Here is a 14705-nt window from a genome sequence, read left to right on the forward strand (position 1 = left end):
ATAAGCCACAACATATTCTACTCAAAGCAGAAACACGTAGACCACAACAACAGAATGCAAACACTTATTTGTCTATGTCATGTAAAGCACAGATAAACTTCAATCTGGAATCGTTTCTCTTGGTTGTCTAAAGTACAGGACAAAGAGCACAGATTACTATACTCATTATTACTACTTTCTTACCACAGTTTCTGGAAAAAGAGGGCAAAACTGGATCAAAGGTAGGACATTCAAAAACAAGCATGGAAAGCAGGCAAATGAGTGTGGAAGTCAGAGACAACAAAATTGAGCAAAAGGAAGCCAGAGAGAATTTAATTGTTTGTACTTTGATGCTAATGGTCTGGAAAATGAAGGTGAGGGCACAGAAGCAAATGTAGAATTATGGCATAATGAGGAGAAAAAGTGGTATCTTAATATTCCTGGTTACAAGGTTTTCATACAAGGTATAGGGAGGGACCAAGTCTGTGTGTGTTTTGGGGGGGGGGGGGAGAAAGAGTTCCAGTAAGAGTTAAGGAAATAATTACAGCTGTAAGGAGAAATTACATTAGGCCATATAGTTTGAAATGAGGAAAATTACATTGCTAGGAGTGTATCAAAGAATTCGAGGGAAATATAGAGCAAATATGGAGGGAAATTTCTGAGAAATGCCAAAGTAACATAGTCAGAAACCTTAACCCTAATACAACTGGGTCATTAACCAAGTAAAGAGTATAAGAAAAGGAGAATACTTGCACAGTATTCGTGAGAAAATTTTAGGTAGTATATTACAATCTCAGAAAAAGAATAAATGACTGCCTTAGGGAATGAACCCAAGTGGAAAGGTTGGTAGTGGGAGAACCTATTAGAGGTTGCGATCATACTTTAATTAAACCTAAAAAAGGACAAATGTAGATCAAGTCCTAGCAGATGAACCTGCTTATAACAGATAATCAGGCTCATCAGCCCAACTTCCATGTTGACCAAGTTGCCTGCTGAAGTTGATTCCCCAATTGCCTGTGTTTAGCCCATACCCCCACCCCAAAACCTTTCCTTTTCAAGGAGCTGTCCAAATGTCTTTTAAATGTTGTAACTGTACCTATCTCTACCACTTCCTCTGGCAGTTTGTCCCACATACCCACTATCCTCTGTCTGAAAAAGTTGTCCCTCAGGTCCCCTTTAAACGTTTTCCCTCTCACTTTCAGTCTATGCCCTTTATTTTAGAATTCCCTAGCCTGTTAAAAGGACCTTATCTTTGCCCTTCAAGATTTTTTTGATTCTATAAGGTCACTTCTCAGCCTCCTATACTTAAGGTAGGTGGTATCCAATTAACTTATTTGAACTTTTGAGTCGGTACGGGTAGCACATTTACTGCGATCTACATAGACTTTGGCATGGTTCACTACATGCTAAATTGTTTCTCCTTATAACTCAAGCCCTCCAGTCCAAGCAATATCCTTGTGAATTGTTTCAGTTTAGCTTATAGTTTCTGCATATAGAAACATAGAAACATAGAAAATAGGTGCAGGAGTAGGCCATTCGGCCCTTCGAGCCTGCACCGCCATTTATTATGATCATGGCTGATCATCCAACTCAGAACCCAGCCTTCCCTCCATACCCCGTGATCCCTGTAGCCACAAGGGCCATATCTAACTTCCTTTTAAACATAGCTAATGAACTGGCCTCAACAGTTTGCTGTGGCAGAGAATTCCACAGATTCACCACTCTCTGTGTGAAGAAGTTTTTCCTAACCTCGGTCCTAAAAGGCTTCCCCTCTATCCTCAAACTGTGACCCCTCGTTCTAGACCTCCCCAACATCGGGAACAATCTTCCCGCATCTAGCCTGTCCAATCCCTTTAGGATCTTATACGTTTCAATCAGATCCCCCCTCAATCTTCTAAATTCCAACGAGTACAAGCCCAGTTCATCCAGTCTTTCTTCATATGAAAGACCTGCCATCCCAGGAATCAATCTGGTGAACCTTCTTTGTACTCCCTCTATGGCAAGGATGTCTTTCCTCAGATTAGGGGACCAAAACTGCACACAATACTCCAGGTGTGGTCTCACCAAGGCCTTGTACAACTGCAGTAGTACCTCCCTGCTCCTGTACTCGAATCCTCTCGCTATAAATGCCAGCATACCGTTCGCCTTTTTCACCGCCTGCTGTACCTGCATGCCCACTTTCAATGACTGGTGTATAATGACACCCAGGTCTCGTTGCACCTCCCCTTTTCCTAATCGGCCACCATTCAGATAATAATCTGTTTTCCTATTTTTGCCACCAAAGTGGATAACTTCACATTTATCCACATTAAATTGCATCTGCCATGAGTTTGCCCACTCACCCAACCTATCCAAGTCACCCTGCATCCTCTTAGCATCCTCCTCACTGCTAACACTGCCACCCAGCTTCGTGTCATCCGCAAACTTGGAGATGCTGCATTTAATTCCCTCATCCAAGTCATTAATATATATTGTAAACAACTGGGGTCCCAGCACTGAGCCTTGCGGTACCCCACTAGTCACCGCCTGCCATTCTGAAAAGGTCCCGTTTATTCCCACTCTTTGCTTCCTGTCTGCTAACCAATTCTCCACCCACACCAATACCTTACCCCCAATACCATGTGCTTTAAGTTTGCACACTAATCTCCTGTGTGGGACCTTGTCAAAAGCCTTTTGAAAATCCAAATATACCACATCCACTGGTTCTCCCCTATCCACTCTACTAGTTACATCCTCAAAAAATTCTATGAGATTCGTCAGACATGATTTTCCTTTCACAAATCCATGCTGACTTTGTCCGATCATTTCACCGCTTTCCAAATGTGCTGTTATCACATCCTTGATAACTGACTCCAGCAGTTTCCCCACCACCGACGTTAGGCTAACCGGCCTATAATTCCCCGGTTTCTCTCTCCCTCCTTTTTTAAAAAGTGGGGTTACATTAGCCACCCTCCAATCCTCAGGAACTAGTCCAGAATCTAACGAGTTTTGAAAAATTATCACTAATGCATCCACTATTTCTTGGGCCACTTCCTTAAGCACTCTGGGATGCAGACCATCTGGCCCTGGGGATTTATCTGCCTTCAATCCCTTCAATTTACCTAACACCACTTCCCTACTAACATGTATTTCGCTCAGTTCCTCCATCTCACTGGACCCTCTGTCCCTTACTAGCTATATGTTCCATAGCTAGGCATCCTGAACGTCTCACCAATATCTTGTGCAGTTGTAACATGATCTTACAATCTTCTTTGATTACAGGCATGGTGCCAGAAGAATGGAAGATTATTAACTTAGTTTGTTTAGAGAAAGGAGAAAGGAATAAATTAACTATACATCAGGATTGGAGAGAGATTGGAAAGGCTGGGATTGGTTTCGCTGGAGTGAAGCAGACTGTGAGGTGACCTGATAACAGTATATAAAATTATGAAAGTCACAGGTCGGATAGATAAGCAGAATCTTTCTTCCATAACAGGGATAACTAAAATAAAAGCGCATAGATTTAAGGTGAGAGGAAGGAGTTTTAAACGAAATCTAAGGGAGATTTAGATATAGGTAGACACAGGGAGTTGTAGATATCTTGAACTCACTGTCTGATGTGGTGAAATCAGATATGTTTATGAGGCATTTGAATACTTTTTAAAACATTTATTGAGTTACACCATGGAACAGGCCCTTCTGGCCCTTCGAGCCACGCCACGCAGCAACCCGATTTAACCACAGCCTAATCACGGGACAATTTACAATGACCAATTTACCGACCGACCAGTGTGTCCTTGAGCTGTGGGAAGAAACCAGAGCACCTGGAGGAAACCCATCCAGTCTTGGGGAGAATGTACAAACTCCTTATAGATGGCGACAGGAATTAAACCTATGTTGCTGATACTGTAAAGTGTTGTGCTAACCACTACCGTACAGTGCCCTAAAGAGGCAATGAAGGATGCAAGTGGATTAATGCAAACAGGCAAAAAGGTTGATATTGACAGGCAAAATGCCCATTTCTGTGCTCTATTGCTCTATGACTGATGTGATTCGGCCTAATCTCAGTGGTGAGAAAATTACTGGAAAACATTCTCGGAGGCTGCATAAATCCGAATTTAGAGAAATACAAATAATGAAGCACAAGCCATACTGGTTTGTTAAGGTAGGTGGTATTCAATTAACTCATTTTAAAGTTTGAGTCGGTATGGGTAGCACATCTACATAGACTTTGGCATGGTTCACCACATGATCAGAAAAGTCAAAGCCCTTGTAGTTCAATACAAAGTGAGTAGTTGGATTAAAACTTGGCAGTAGGAGAAGGCAAAGTGGAATTGTCACTGGATTTCAGTGATCAAAGGACTGCAGACATTGGAGTTCCACAGGAGTCAGCATGGCGGCTCCTGTCCTTGGTGAGATATATTAGATTTAAATGCAGGGGCCGTGATTAAGTTGTTTGCTGATAGTACTAAAATGAATAGTGGTATGAGGAAGAAGGTTCCAGGATGCTGGTGGATACCAGTGGACTGGAGTAAACATAAAAGTGGCAAATGGAATACAACCAAGATAATGCATTTAGAAAGGCCAACAAAACATGGGAATAGACATTAAATGAAGGGTAGTGTGCTAATGGAATCTTGGAGTGAATGTCTGCAGGTCCCTTAAGGTTGCACAAGAGGTGACTTAGCTGGAAAATATAGTGCTATCAGCTGAGTTGAAAAGCAGGAGACCATGCTAGAACAACATAAGAAAAAGACTGATTAGGCCAGTTAAATAGTGTACTGATTGGTCATCAGAAAACAGGAAAATAAAGAAAATGAGTTCCAAGGACACTTCCAGGATAGTGGCTCATGGATATGCAGAGTGACTGACTAGTCTGGGATTGCTTTCTTTGGTACAGAGGACACTGACAAGAGATTTGATTGAAATATGAGAATCTACACAGCATGAACAGGTAAATCCTTTTCCATCAGTAAGGAGCTAGAATGATAACAATTTAAGAAAAGGTTAAAGGAATGCTATGGGAAAAGTTGTCACCCAAGGAGTAGTAGAGGTCTCGAATTCACTTTCCGCAAGGAGAAGAGAAGCAGACTCATTCATCATTTGAGACATACTGAAGAGCTCTAACTGAGGGCTACTGACCAAAAACTGGGAAACAGCTGCTTTTCTGAACAACATGGACATGATAGACCTTCTGTGATATAAATTTCTATGACTCAATAACATTCTTTAACACAGTGTGTGGTCATTGTCTGGAATGCATTGTGTCAAGGGATAGGTAAAAGGACATTCAACAGTAACTCATGAAAAGGAATTAGTGACGTGAAATAGCTGGAGCGTTGTGGAGAAAGAGCAAGGAAGTGGCAGTGACTGGATTGCTCTTTCAATGAGTCAACACAGGCATGACAGGCTGAATGGCCTCCACTTGAATTACTAAAGCATATAATTCTATACAAATCAAAGTTAGCCTCAATTCTGAATTTCCCTTCATTCAACATTGTGCATTCTAATTATTACCAGTTTATTGAATCTCAGCAAAGCCAAACCAACTAATATTCCTGGCATCAGTAAACAAGTATAGGCGAGAGTTAAATATTGTGCAAGATTGTTGATGGTTGAGCTAGTCACAGCATTTTATAAAAGTTATGAAAATATTTATTCCAATCACTGATAAAAGAAGTTAGATGCAGAAGCATCCAGAGTGAATTTCTGATTTATACTGGATTGGATGATCTGATTTGGTTACATATGTATTTGCTGCAACTGAGATGCTCAGTAACCCTTAGCTAAGCAGGGATTTTTTGACCTATGTTCTGAGGAAAAATCTGCCAGGATTTCTACTGCTAGTAATTACTGAGTGATTCATAACGGTAATGATTCCATGCAGACTTTACTTGATGGCAAGATAGAGCTAAACTGTGACCCCTTCATTGTTCAACGGCCCTGCCAAAGTGAGAACCCACATGAATAACTGAGTAAGGTAATGGAGCATGCATGGAACTAGATCCCAGCAGTTAACAGCTTTAAGATTGGAGTGGGGAGAAAGGTAACAAAAAAATACAAAAAAAAAATCAATGATGTTGAAAGCAAAGCCATCCAATGAATCAAGAGATTAGAAACTATTACAATGAGAAATCTCTAAATTCCTGTCACCACGTATGGATGCAAAGAACAGCCACATAAATCGGTGGTGGCGCATTTATCACATTTAAATTCCAGAGGCCACAACAGTCTGGTGTGATCTACTTCTGACAGTATATGTAGTTTTCTGAAACTTCTTACTGCAATAACTTATGATCCCTTGATTCAATTTGATATTGCATTTAACATCATTTTTTGTGTCATATTTCTTTCCTTCTCTTAATATGATGCAGTTATTTCCCATCAAGTCAAATTTGGGGAGCCATATGGAGGGAGACAAGTAAGCCGAAGAGAAAATCAGTTTTATGTTTAAGGAACACAGATATACATGGCATCACATTTTTTACATAACTTGTCAAACCTTCAGTGGAGTCTAGTATTATACTTGGAAAATAATCACATGTGAGGAACATCAATTACAGGTATTTCTTGTCTATATTAACAAACTGAATTTAGGAGCTCAATAATCTAGTCAACTTCAAGTAATATCAATGAAGGGGGAAAAAGTTAAAGCTGATCAGACATAAAGGAACCTTCAAAGTTAATTAGATAAATTATATTTTTGCACAGACTATCAGCAAATCAAATGTAATACAGAGAAGTATATAGTGTTACACTGGAAGAAAATAATGACTAACATCTCATCTCCATAAATCAACCACAGCAGATTCAAGACAAAACGAATCTACAATTACGCAAACACGAGAAAATCTGCAGATGCTGGAAATCTACAATTAGGTGGATTTCACAATCAGTATGTCCAGTCATTCCACAGCAGTATTTAACACTGAAAACAGACTGGTGACCTACACTGGGAAATCAATAGAATATGAAATGGAGAATGTCACACTGAAAATCTAACATCTTTGGTCAGAACATAACTCAATTACAATTTTGGTCATGGAGACACAAAGGAAGCATTGAAGTCTGGAAGTGGTGCGGAAAAGAGCCATGAGGTTGATCCCAGTGTCAGAAAATGAGTTATGAGTAAAGAAAGGAGAAATGCCTTGAAATGTGATAATTAAAAGAGAAACTTACTAATGTACATACTAGTAAATAGAACAGAAAGCTAATTATGGAACACTACTTTGTAAAACCGTGAAAAAGAGCTCAAATTGATGAAATGTATATCTGAGACTAGTGGAAAATCTGCCCATGAAGATCAAAGAAAACACACAGAAGAATTGTGACAAAAACTCTAGAATCTAAGTAAAAATTAGGGGACTAACACTTTTATTAAAATGGAGAACCTAAGATGGACTGTGTACCTATCTTTTGAGATTTAACAGTGTGTACCAAAATAGAGACCTCAGTTATTGGATAAAATATTGCACAAAAACACGCAAGTCTGGAAATTACTGTATATAATTACTCTCGAAACACTTAACAAATACATTATACCATAGTTAACAAAATATGTATTCACAGTCAGACACTGATCAGGACAACATGATATATGAGTGCCAATTTGCAATTTAGTAGTTTTATATTACAAAATTGGCACCAGTGCAAATTTGGCACTTCATGTAATAAAATCAACATAAACATTTTCAAATAAGAAAAGACATTACACCATTGACTTCTACACCAATCAGAAAATATAAATATCTGATCTGTTTGCATGTCCAAGTTCTTTAAATCAGTTGAAATTATTTCAACAATTTGAGGTAACAAAACAGGAAATAATTCTCCAAGTTTTGTCCACCGAATCTGTAAAATTGTCTGATTAAAACTGTCTGATTCATTGCTGATTAAAAAAAAACACAGTTGAGATTTTAGCAAATGATGCAGTTTATGCCAAAGAAGCTACACTGAAATTATAACTGGCCTTACCGAGAATGAATCTATACTACTGTTCAACCTAGTTGGTCCATAGATCATAAGAGTAAGTACTTGATCTAACCATGCACAATTGTAAAAACAGTTGCCATTTTGAATCTTTACCATTTAAAGAGTAAGAGGACTGTAAAAGTTCAAAAAATCTCAGAGGAACATAGAAATCAAATTGAACAAGATTCCACCGTGGTCCACAAATGTAAAGGACACTTATGTTTCAGAGGGTTACAGAAGAAGAATAAAATTTAGACAAATGAATACTAGTGGGTTGCTGATCAGGAAAACAGGAGATGAATTATTACAGTAAAATGGATAAAAGGCATTTAGACTAGAAGATCACAGTAACATTTGCAACAGACTAAATAAGATTCTGCTCAAAATATAACCAGGCAACTATATAACCTCTGGATTAATTATTATAAACCACCATTCAATTAAAATGCATATTGCTGAAGGTAAAAATTCTAATTCACATTACTGAGTCATACAGTAAACATGAAACACACAACTTCATTCTATTTAGTTAAAAGGAAGCAAAAACAGAGAATTCGGAAGGAAAAACATTATACTTAAATTCCAAAATCCAAAAACTTATGAAATCCAAAAATCTTTTTGAGCGTTGACATGATGCCACAAATGGAAAATCCCACAAGGCACTGGGAGGATTCCCAAGTGATGCACAGGTCTCTGCCCACACAGACAGTTCTGAGAAGTGACCTCACAGAAGTTAATGAAAAATGGAAAAACACTGCATAAGGCGAAAAATTAAGATCTTGAGCATGTATTGAAAGAGTGGATTCATCAGAGTGAACATATGCCCCTCAATGGTATGCTGATTGTAAAACAAGCAAAGATCTATCATAACAAACTGAAAATTGAAGGTAATTGTGAATATTCAAAAGGCTGGTTGCAGAAATTTAAGAAAAGACAAGGGATTATATTTTAAAACATGTGTGGTGATAAGCATCTGCTGATCATGAAGTAGCAGTGAAATTCGTTAAGAGTTTGCCAAGATTGTCACTGATGAAAATCTAACATGCTGAATGTGTCAGTACATATGTGTAATGAATAATTGTAAGACATAGACTGCTTATCAGTAGCATATAAATTCAGAGTTGGGAAAGATGACGTTGCCAAACAGCCACTGACTGTCCACCTGGGTGGCCAAGGTAGTGATAGCTTACCTTTCTGATGGTTCAATGTATACATTATTTCATGCACAAAATTATTAAAAATATTATATAAAACAACCTTCAGGGTATTTGTATAAGCTATATATGTAATGCAAATAGTTTCATGTTTAGATTTGGATCACATCCCTAAAGTATTTCACTATATATATGCAAATATTCCAACATCTGAAAAAAAAATCTGAAATCCGAAATACTTCCCGCCCCAAGCATTTCGGATAAGGGATGCTCAACCTGTATTATATTTTGGATCCAGTCTTAAAAACTGTTCAGCACTTCTTCTCATTTATGAAATGAAAATATCTATAACAGTATTGAAAGTCTTAAAACAAAAAATGGGTGGGTTTACTTAATTACTGTAGGTGTTCTACTTTTCTACATTTATTCACTGCAATGTAAGGTATAAGAGAACATAATCCCAAATTTCGAGGCACATATTTAATATAGCTTCAGAGCAAAATAATGATAAGTTTGAATAAAATGCCATGTGGCAACAGAAGCATTCGTAAAGATTTGGGGCTAGGAGAGGGTCCATTTTTTTCAAAAAAAGAAATTTATTTTCTACAGCATAACCTTGAAACTGTGAAAGCTACACAATTTTACAACAAAAAATTCATCACTACTTTCAGTGCATGGATGCACAGTTTTTCCTTAGTAACACCTTCAAGCATGGATTACTGCTATCTGCTTGCTGTGGTTATAAGCATATTGTAATATGTATCAGAAGATACATACTATAATGTGCAAAATTATTCACCACCAATCATGGAAACAATATACAGTAAAGATGTGGATATACATGTAACTTTGGGGGCAGGACTTGTATTTAAAGGATAACTTGCCAGGAAAACATCTTTGAACATTCTACGCTGAAAGGTTCTGCAAGTGGCAAGCGTCTAATCTGCCCACTAGGTGCCAAGAGGGTGTATTGCCTTCTTCTGATAAATATAAAATCTGAGCCAAACAAGGAGGACTTACTTGATTTTCTCATAGAATTTTCCATTGAGAAAAATGAATTACAGAATGACAATCATGAAAGACAAACCTATAAAGCAGGCAACCTGCTTTCCTAGTCATTTTATAACATGAAAAATGTAAAACTTAATTATCATATTATCAATCATCTTAATAGTTACTAATCCCCAAAACATTAGTTCTTGTCTCATATTTCTTTGCAGTGTAATTGGCAATTGTCTCTGTTGTCTACACCTGTTTGAAATCACCTCATAAATCTCTCCACCTCTCCTAATTTAGAACGTAGATCTTTGATTAAACATTAGCCCTCTTTGTCCTGGATGTCATCTTCTTACAAGGAACTATTTAAATTTCGCTTGAGAATAGCTTCCTTGAGTATTTAAGAAGATTTCATCATGTTAAAGATACCAAATAAATGTAAATTGTTGTTTTAAATACGCTTATTTAATCTTCTAGTACTCCCAACAGATTTCCACTACAAGAACACAATAGTAACCTTAACTCTGCACCCCTCCCTGTCTCTCACCCTACCATTTCAGTTTGACAAACATGCTAGTTTTACTCCTGAGATTAAGATTCATGATTTGAGCTTTGATATACTGTCTTTACAAATGTCTGAGAGTTCAGCACTCTAGAATGCTACTCTTTTGTCCTTCAGCAATACTTGCAATAGCAGTCGAAATGTTTTTCTTTGATCCTCTTCTTTGTCCGTACACACACTGTAGGAAGCTTAGTGCCCTTTCATGCTGTTATTTCACCCTGGTTGGTGCCTGCATGTGTGTTAAGTTTGCCAAACATGAAAACCTACCCTCAAAAGAATGTGCACTGGAAATTTGAAATGCAAATTTACAGAAAATAAGTGATGAGAGAAAAAGGAGGGTAATGATTTCAAAAGGAAAAGAACATAAAAGGAGAAAGAAGAATAAACACACAAGAAGATATACACAACTACAGACATGGATGATGTATACAGAATGTGACAAATATAGATCAGAGACATACATAAAGATTGACAGATATCCAGAAAGAAATAAGCAGGAAGTTCAAAGCCCAGAGAAGTGACCCAAAATTATCTTGGCAGTGGCTGTAAACATCAGAGGCAAACACAGTTGCAAGCATAAAGGCTTAGAGAGTGAAAATATAATACAGAAGAAAAAGATAAAAACAATACAGTTTTATATTTTCAATTTCCAAGATAAAGTTATTGCTGGTAAGAAATTTTATTGTTCAAGTTCAATTGCCTTTGAGAAAGTGAGGGTGAACTATCACTTTCAAACATCGCAGTCCTCTTGAAGAAGATACTGCTGGGACGGGAGTTCCAGGTAATATATTTCCAGGACAGGATGGTGTGTGCTGTGGAAGGGAGCGTGAACCTAAGTTCTTATTATTCCTGGTAGCAGAGGTCACGGATTTGGAGGTTGCTGTTGGAACTGCCAAAATGAGTAAGTGCAGTGGATGGGACAAAATGCGGCCACTGTGTGTTGGTAGTGGATGGAACTATTGAATGCTTAGATGTGAAACTTGTTAAAGGCGGTGTTAAGTTTCTTGCACATTTTTGGAGCTTCACTCATCCAGACAAGTGGTCAGCATTGTAGCACACTCCCAACTTGCACTGGATGGAAAGTGTAAAGGTTTTGGGGTTATCAGAAAGTGAGCCACAGTAGAAAAGCCAATCCCTCACTTGCCCTTGTAGCCAAACATTTTATGAGGCTGGTCCAGTTCAGGTTCTAGTCAATGGTGATATTCCACAATATTGACAATGGATATTTGGTGATGGCAAAGTCATTAAATTGAAGCAAGCCTATCTTGTCGAGATGATCACTTCCTAGTACATCTGCAGCATTAACTTTGGTTGCCACTTTTCAGCACCAGTCTGAATGTGTCTGAATTTTCCTTTCTGCAGGTGTGTGTGCTTCATTTGCCGAGATGCAATTGAAATTGAATATTATTGCAATCATTAGCAAATATCCTTATTTTAAACACAAGTGATTCCACAGGTGCTGGAAATCCAGAGCAACACTTAAAAAATGCTGGAGAAACTCAGCAGGCCAGGTACCATCCATGAAAATGAATATACAGTTGACATTTTGGGCCAAGAGCTTTCATCAGTCCTGATGAAGGGTCTCAGCCCTAAACATCAACTGTTTATTCACTTCCATAGATAGAAACTGACCTGCTGAGTACCTCCAGCATTTTATGAATATCCCTATTTCTCACCTTAACATGAAGATAATCCCTTGAAGAAATAGCTGAAAATGGTTTACAAAGCACAACACCCTGAGGAAGTGTGGTACAGATCTCCTGACAGAGATGTAATGTGAAGATTTTTACTTCTCATGCATGTGAAGGATTTAAGAAATAAATTCGATTCAATTCAACATGGAATGATTAATAACCAGAGCCACCTATCTTATTGTGTGCTACCGTATGTCTCCATCTGTGGAAATCTTTCTTCCTTGATGCTCGCTGAATTTAATTTTACCACTACTCAAATGCTACACTCAATCAAAAGCTGCCTTAATGTCAAATGCAGTCACTCGCATCTCAACTTTAGATGTCAGCTCTTTGCTGCACGTTTTTCCAAGGCTACGATGAGGCCTGAAGCAATCCTGCAGAATCTGAACTGGGTATTGGTAAGCAGATTATTGGTGAGCGAGCAAGTGATACGTTATAGTAATATCTCTTCCATTGCTTAGCTTATTATTGAGAGTTGACTGATTCTATAGAAATTAACAAAACTGCGCTTATCCCACATTTTGTAAACAGGCCATAACAGGACAATTTTCCATATTGTTGAATAGATGACAGTGTTTTAATTATCCAGGAACAGCTTGCCTACAAGCCCAACTAGTTCTAGAGTGCATATCATCAGTACTATAGCTGGGATGTCCAAAGCCTTGTCCAGGGCTCACAGCCAGTTCTTAATATCACAGGAGTAAATTGCTTGGCTGAAGAATAGTTGAAGAAGGAAACATATGCTTCATCCAGTTACCACTGCAGACCAAATGGATGGTTAAAAAATGTTCAGTTTTATCATTAGCACTTACAGTATCGTACAAAAGTCATAGGCAGATGTAAAAAATTGTGTAAAGTGAAGATGCTTTCAAAATAATGAAATGAGAGGTTTCTAAATATCAAAAACATTACAAGAAAGAGCAGTAAACAGTAAAAAAAAATAAAATCAGTATTTGGCTTTACCACCCTTTGCCTTTAAAATTGCATCAATTCTCTTAGGTACACTGTCGTGCAGTTCTAAAAGAAAATCAGCTGGTAAGTTGTTCCAAGCATTTTAGAGAACGTGCCACAGTTCTTCTGCAGACTTTGGCTGTCTTGCTTGCTTCTGTCTCTCCCAGACAGCCTCGATGATGTTGAGGTCAGGACTCTGTGGAGGCCACACCATCTGAAACCATAAAAATTCTAGGGCGCCTAAGTCTTTTGCATTGTACTGTACATGCTAGGTTCCATCATTGTTGAGGGTGGAGATGTTCATGAATAGAGCCTTATCGTCCGTAATTGGTTATTGCCATTCACAACTACTGTAGATGCAACAGAACTACATAGCTTTGATCTATTCCGTTGGGCATGTTATTGCTTAGCTCTGTTTATTGCATGTTGATTTTTAAATTGAGCATGCATTTAGTCCTGTGTTGCAGCTGCACCATATCTAGGTACGGTTGATACTGCTCCTAGCATGCCCATCTGCACACCTCAAAACACCAAGGCCTATCTTAGAGTGTCGGAACTGCCAACCATTATTTTGCAGATTTTGCTGGCAATTAATAATAAAGAGAAACATTTTGGTTAAAGAACTTTTACAAGTAGTTAAGTAAATGTTATTGAATTTGAGCAAACAAAGTGAAAAACTTACCATGATGCCAAATTTCAGGATGTCCATGAAAATATGAGCCTATCCCATGGCCAATGAAATACGGACAAACTTGCAATCCACTGGAATGCGCTATCTCGCTATAAATACAACAAAAGAAAGAAATCAAATTTTATAGATTAGCATAGAAATCTGGAAGACAATACAACAGCTTTTGTGAATTATTTTTTTCAGGTTCTCTCTCCTTGCTGCATTTTAAGGAAAAATAAAATCAATCTCTATCAGTACCACTATTATTTGATTTGTTCTTCATTCTGGTAGGGGAAGGGCATCAAATAATTCCAATTTCATCTTGCTGAATGCCTACAAGCAGCTGGTCCACTTATTTTCTGAGAAATCCAAGAGCATCATTATTGACAAAAGTAGGTCAACCTGCATGCTAACTGATGATTTTCTAGTTTATAACAATGATTAATAGTTGAATATCTGAGATACATAAAGGAGCATTTATTAATACCTCTCTCATGGAAAATAATTGATGGAAATTATCAGCCTGTCATGTCATTCTACTTAGTTCATGAATGTACTGCCTTGGGATTTACAAGAACAAGTTGGTGTTCAACATTCTGAGTGGAAATACAGTATGAAGCCGCTTTCTGGATTGCAATGAATTTTTAAAAATCTGTATTGTAGAGTTTCAACACCATTCATGACCCTTAAATAAAAAAGCAGTCCATGTTTGCATGCAACAAATTTCAGTAACTGATAACTGGCAAGAA

General features: G+C 37.9%; 1 protein-coding gene and 1 long non-coding RNA gene across 3 annotated transcripts in view; one reads left to right on the top strand and one right to left on the bottom strand.

Moving 5' to 3' along the window:
- The window catches only part of LOC134348587 (uncharacterized), a 63364-nt gene that overhangs the window by 14100 nt on the left and 34559 nt on the right, over positions 1 to 14705 (top strand). The gene's annotated exons all lie outside the window — the stretch shown is intronic.
- Positions 1 to 14705, bottom strand: part of metap1d (methionyl aminopeptidase type 1D (mitochondrial)) — a 126986-nt gene that overhangs the window by 6199 nt on the left and 106082 nt on the right. For both annotated transcript variants that reach the window (XM_063052185.1, XM_063052186.1), the window contains exon 7: positions 13969 to 14066. In XM_063052185.1, the coding sequence (XP_062908255.1) occupies positions 13969 to 14066 (98 nt within the window). The remainder of the gene's footprint in view (positions 1 to 13968; positions 14067 to 14705) is intronic.

This window comes from Mobula hypostoma, chromosome 6 (genome assembly GCF_963921235.1).
Source record: "Mobula hypostoma chromosome 6, sMobHyp1.1, whole genome shotgun sequence".
NCBI classification, from domain to species: domain Eukaryota; kingdom Metazoa; phylum Chordata; class Chondrichthyes; order Myliobatiformes; family Myliobatidae; genus Mobula; species Mobula hypostoma.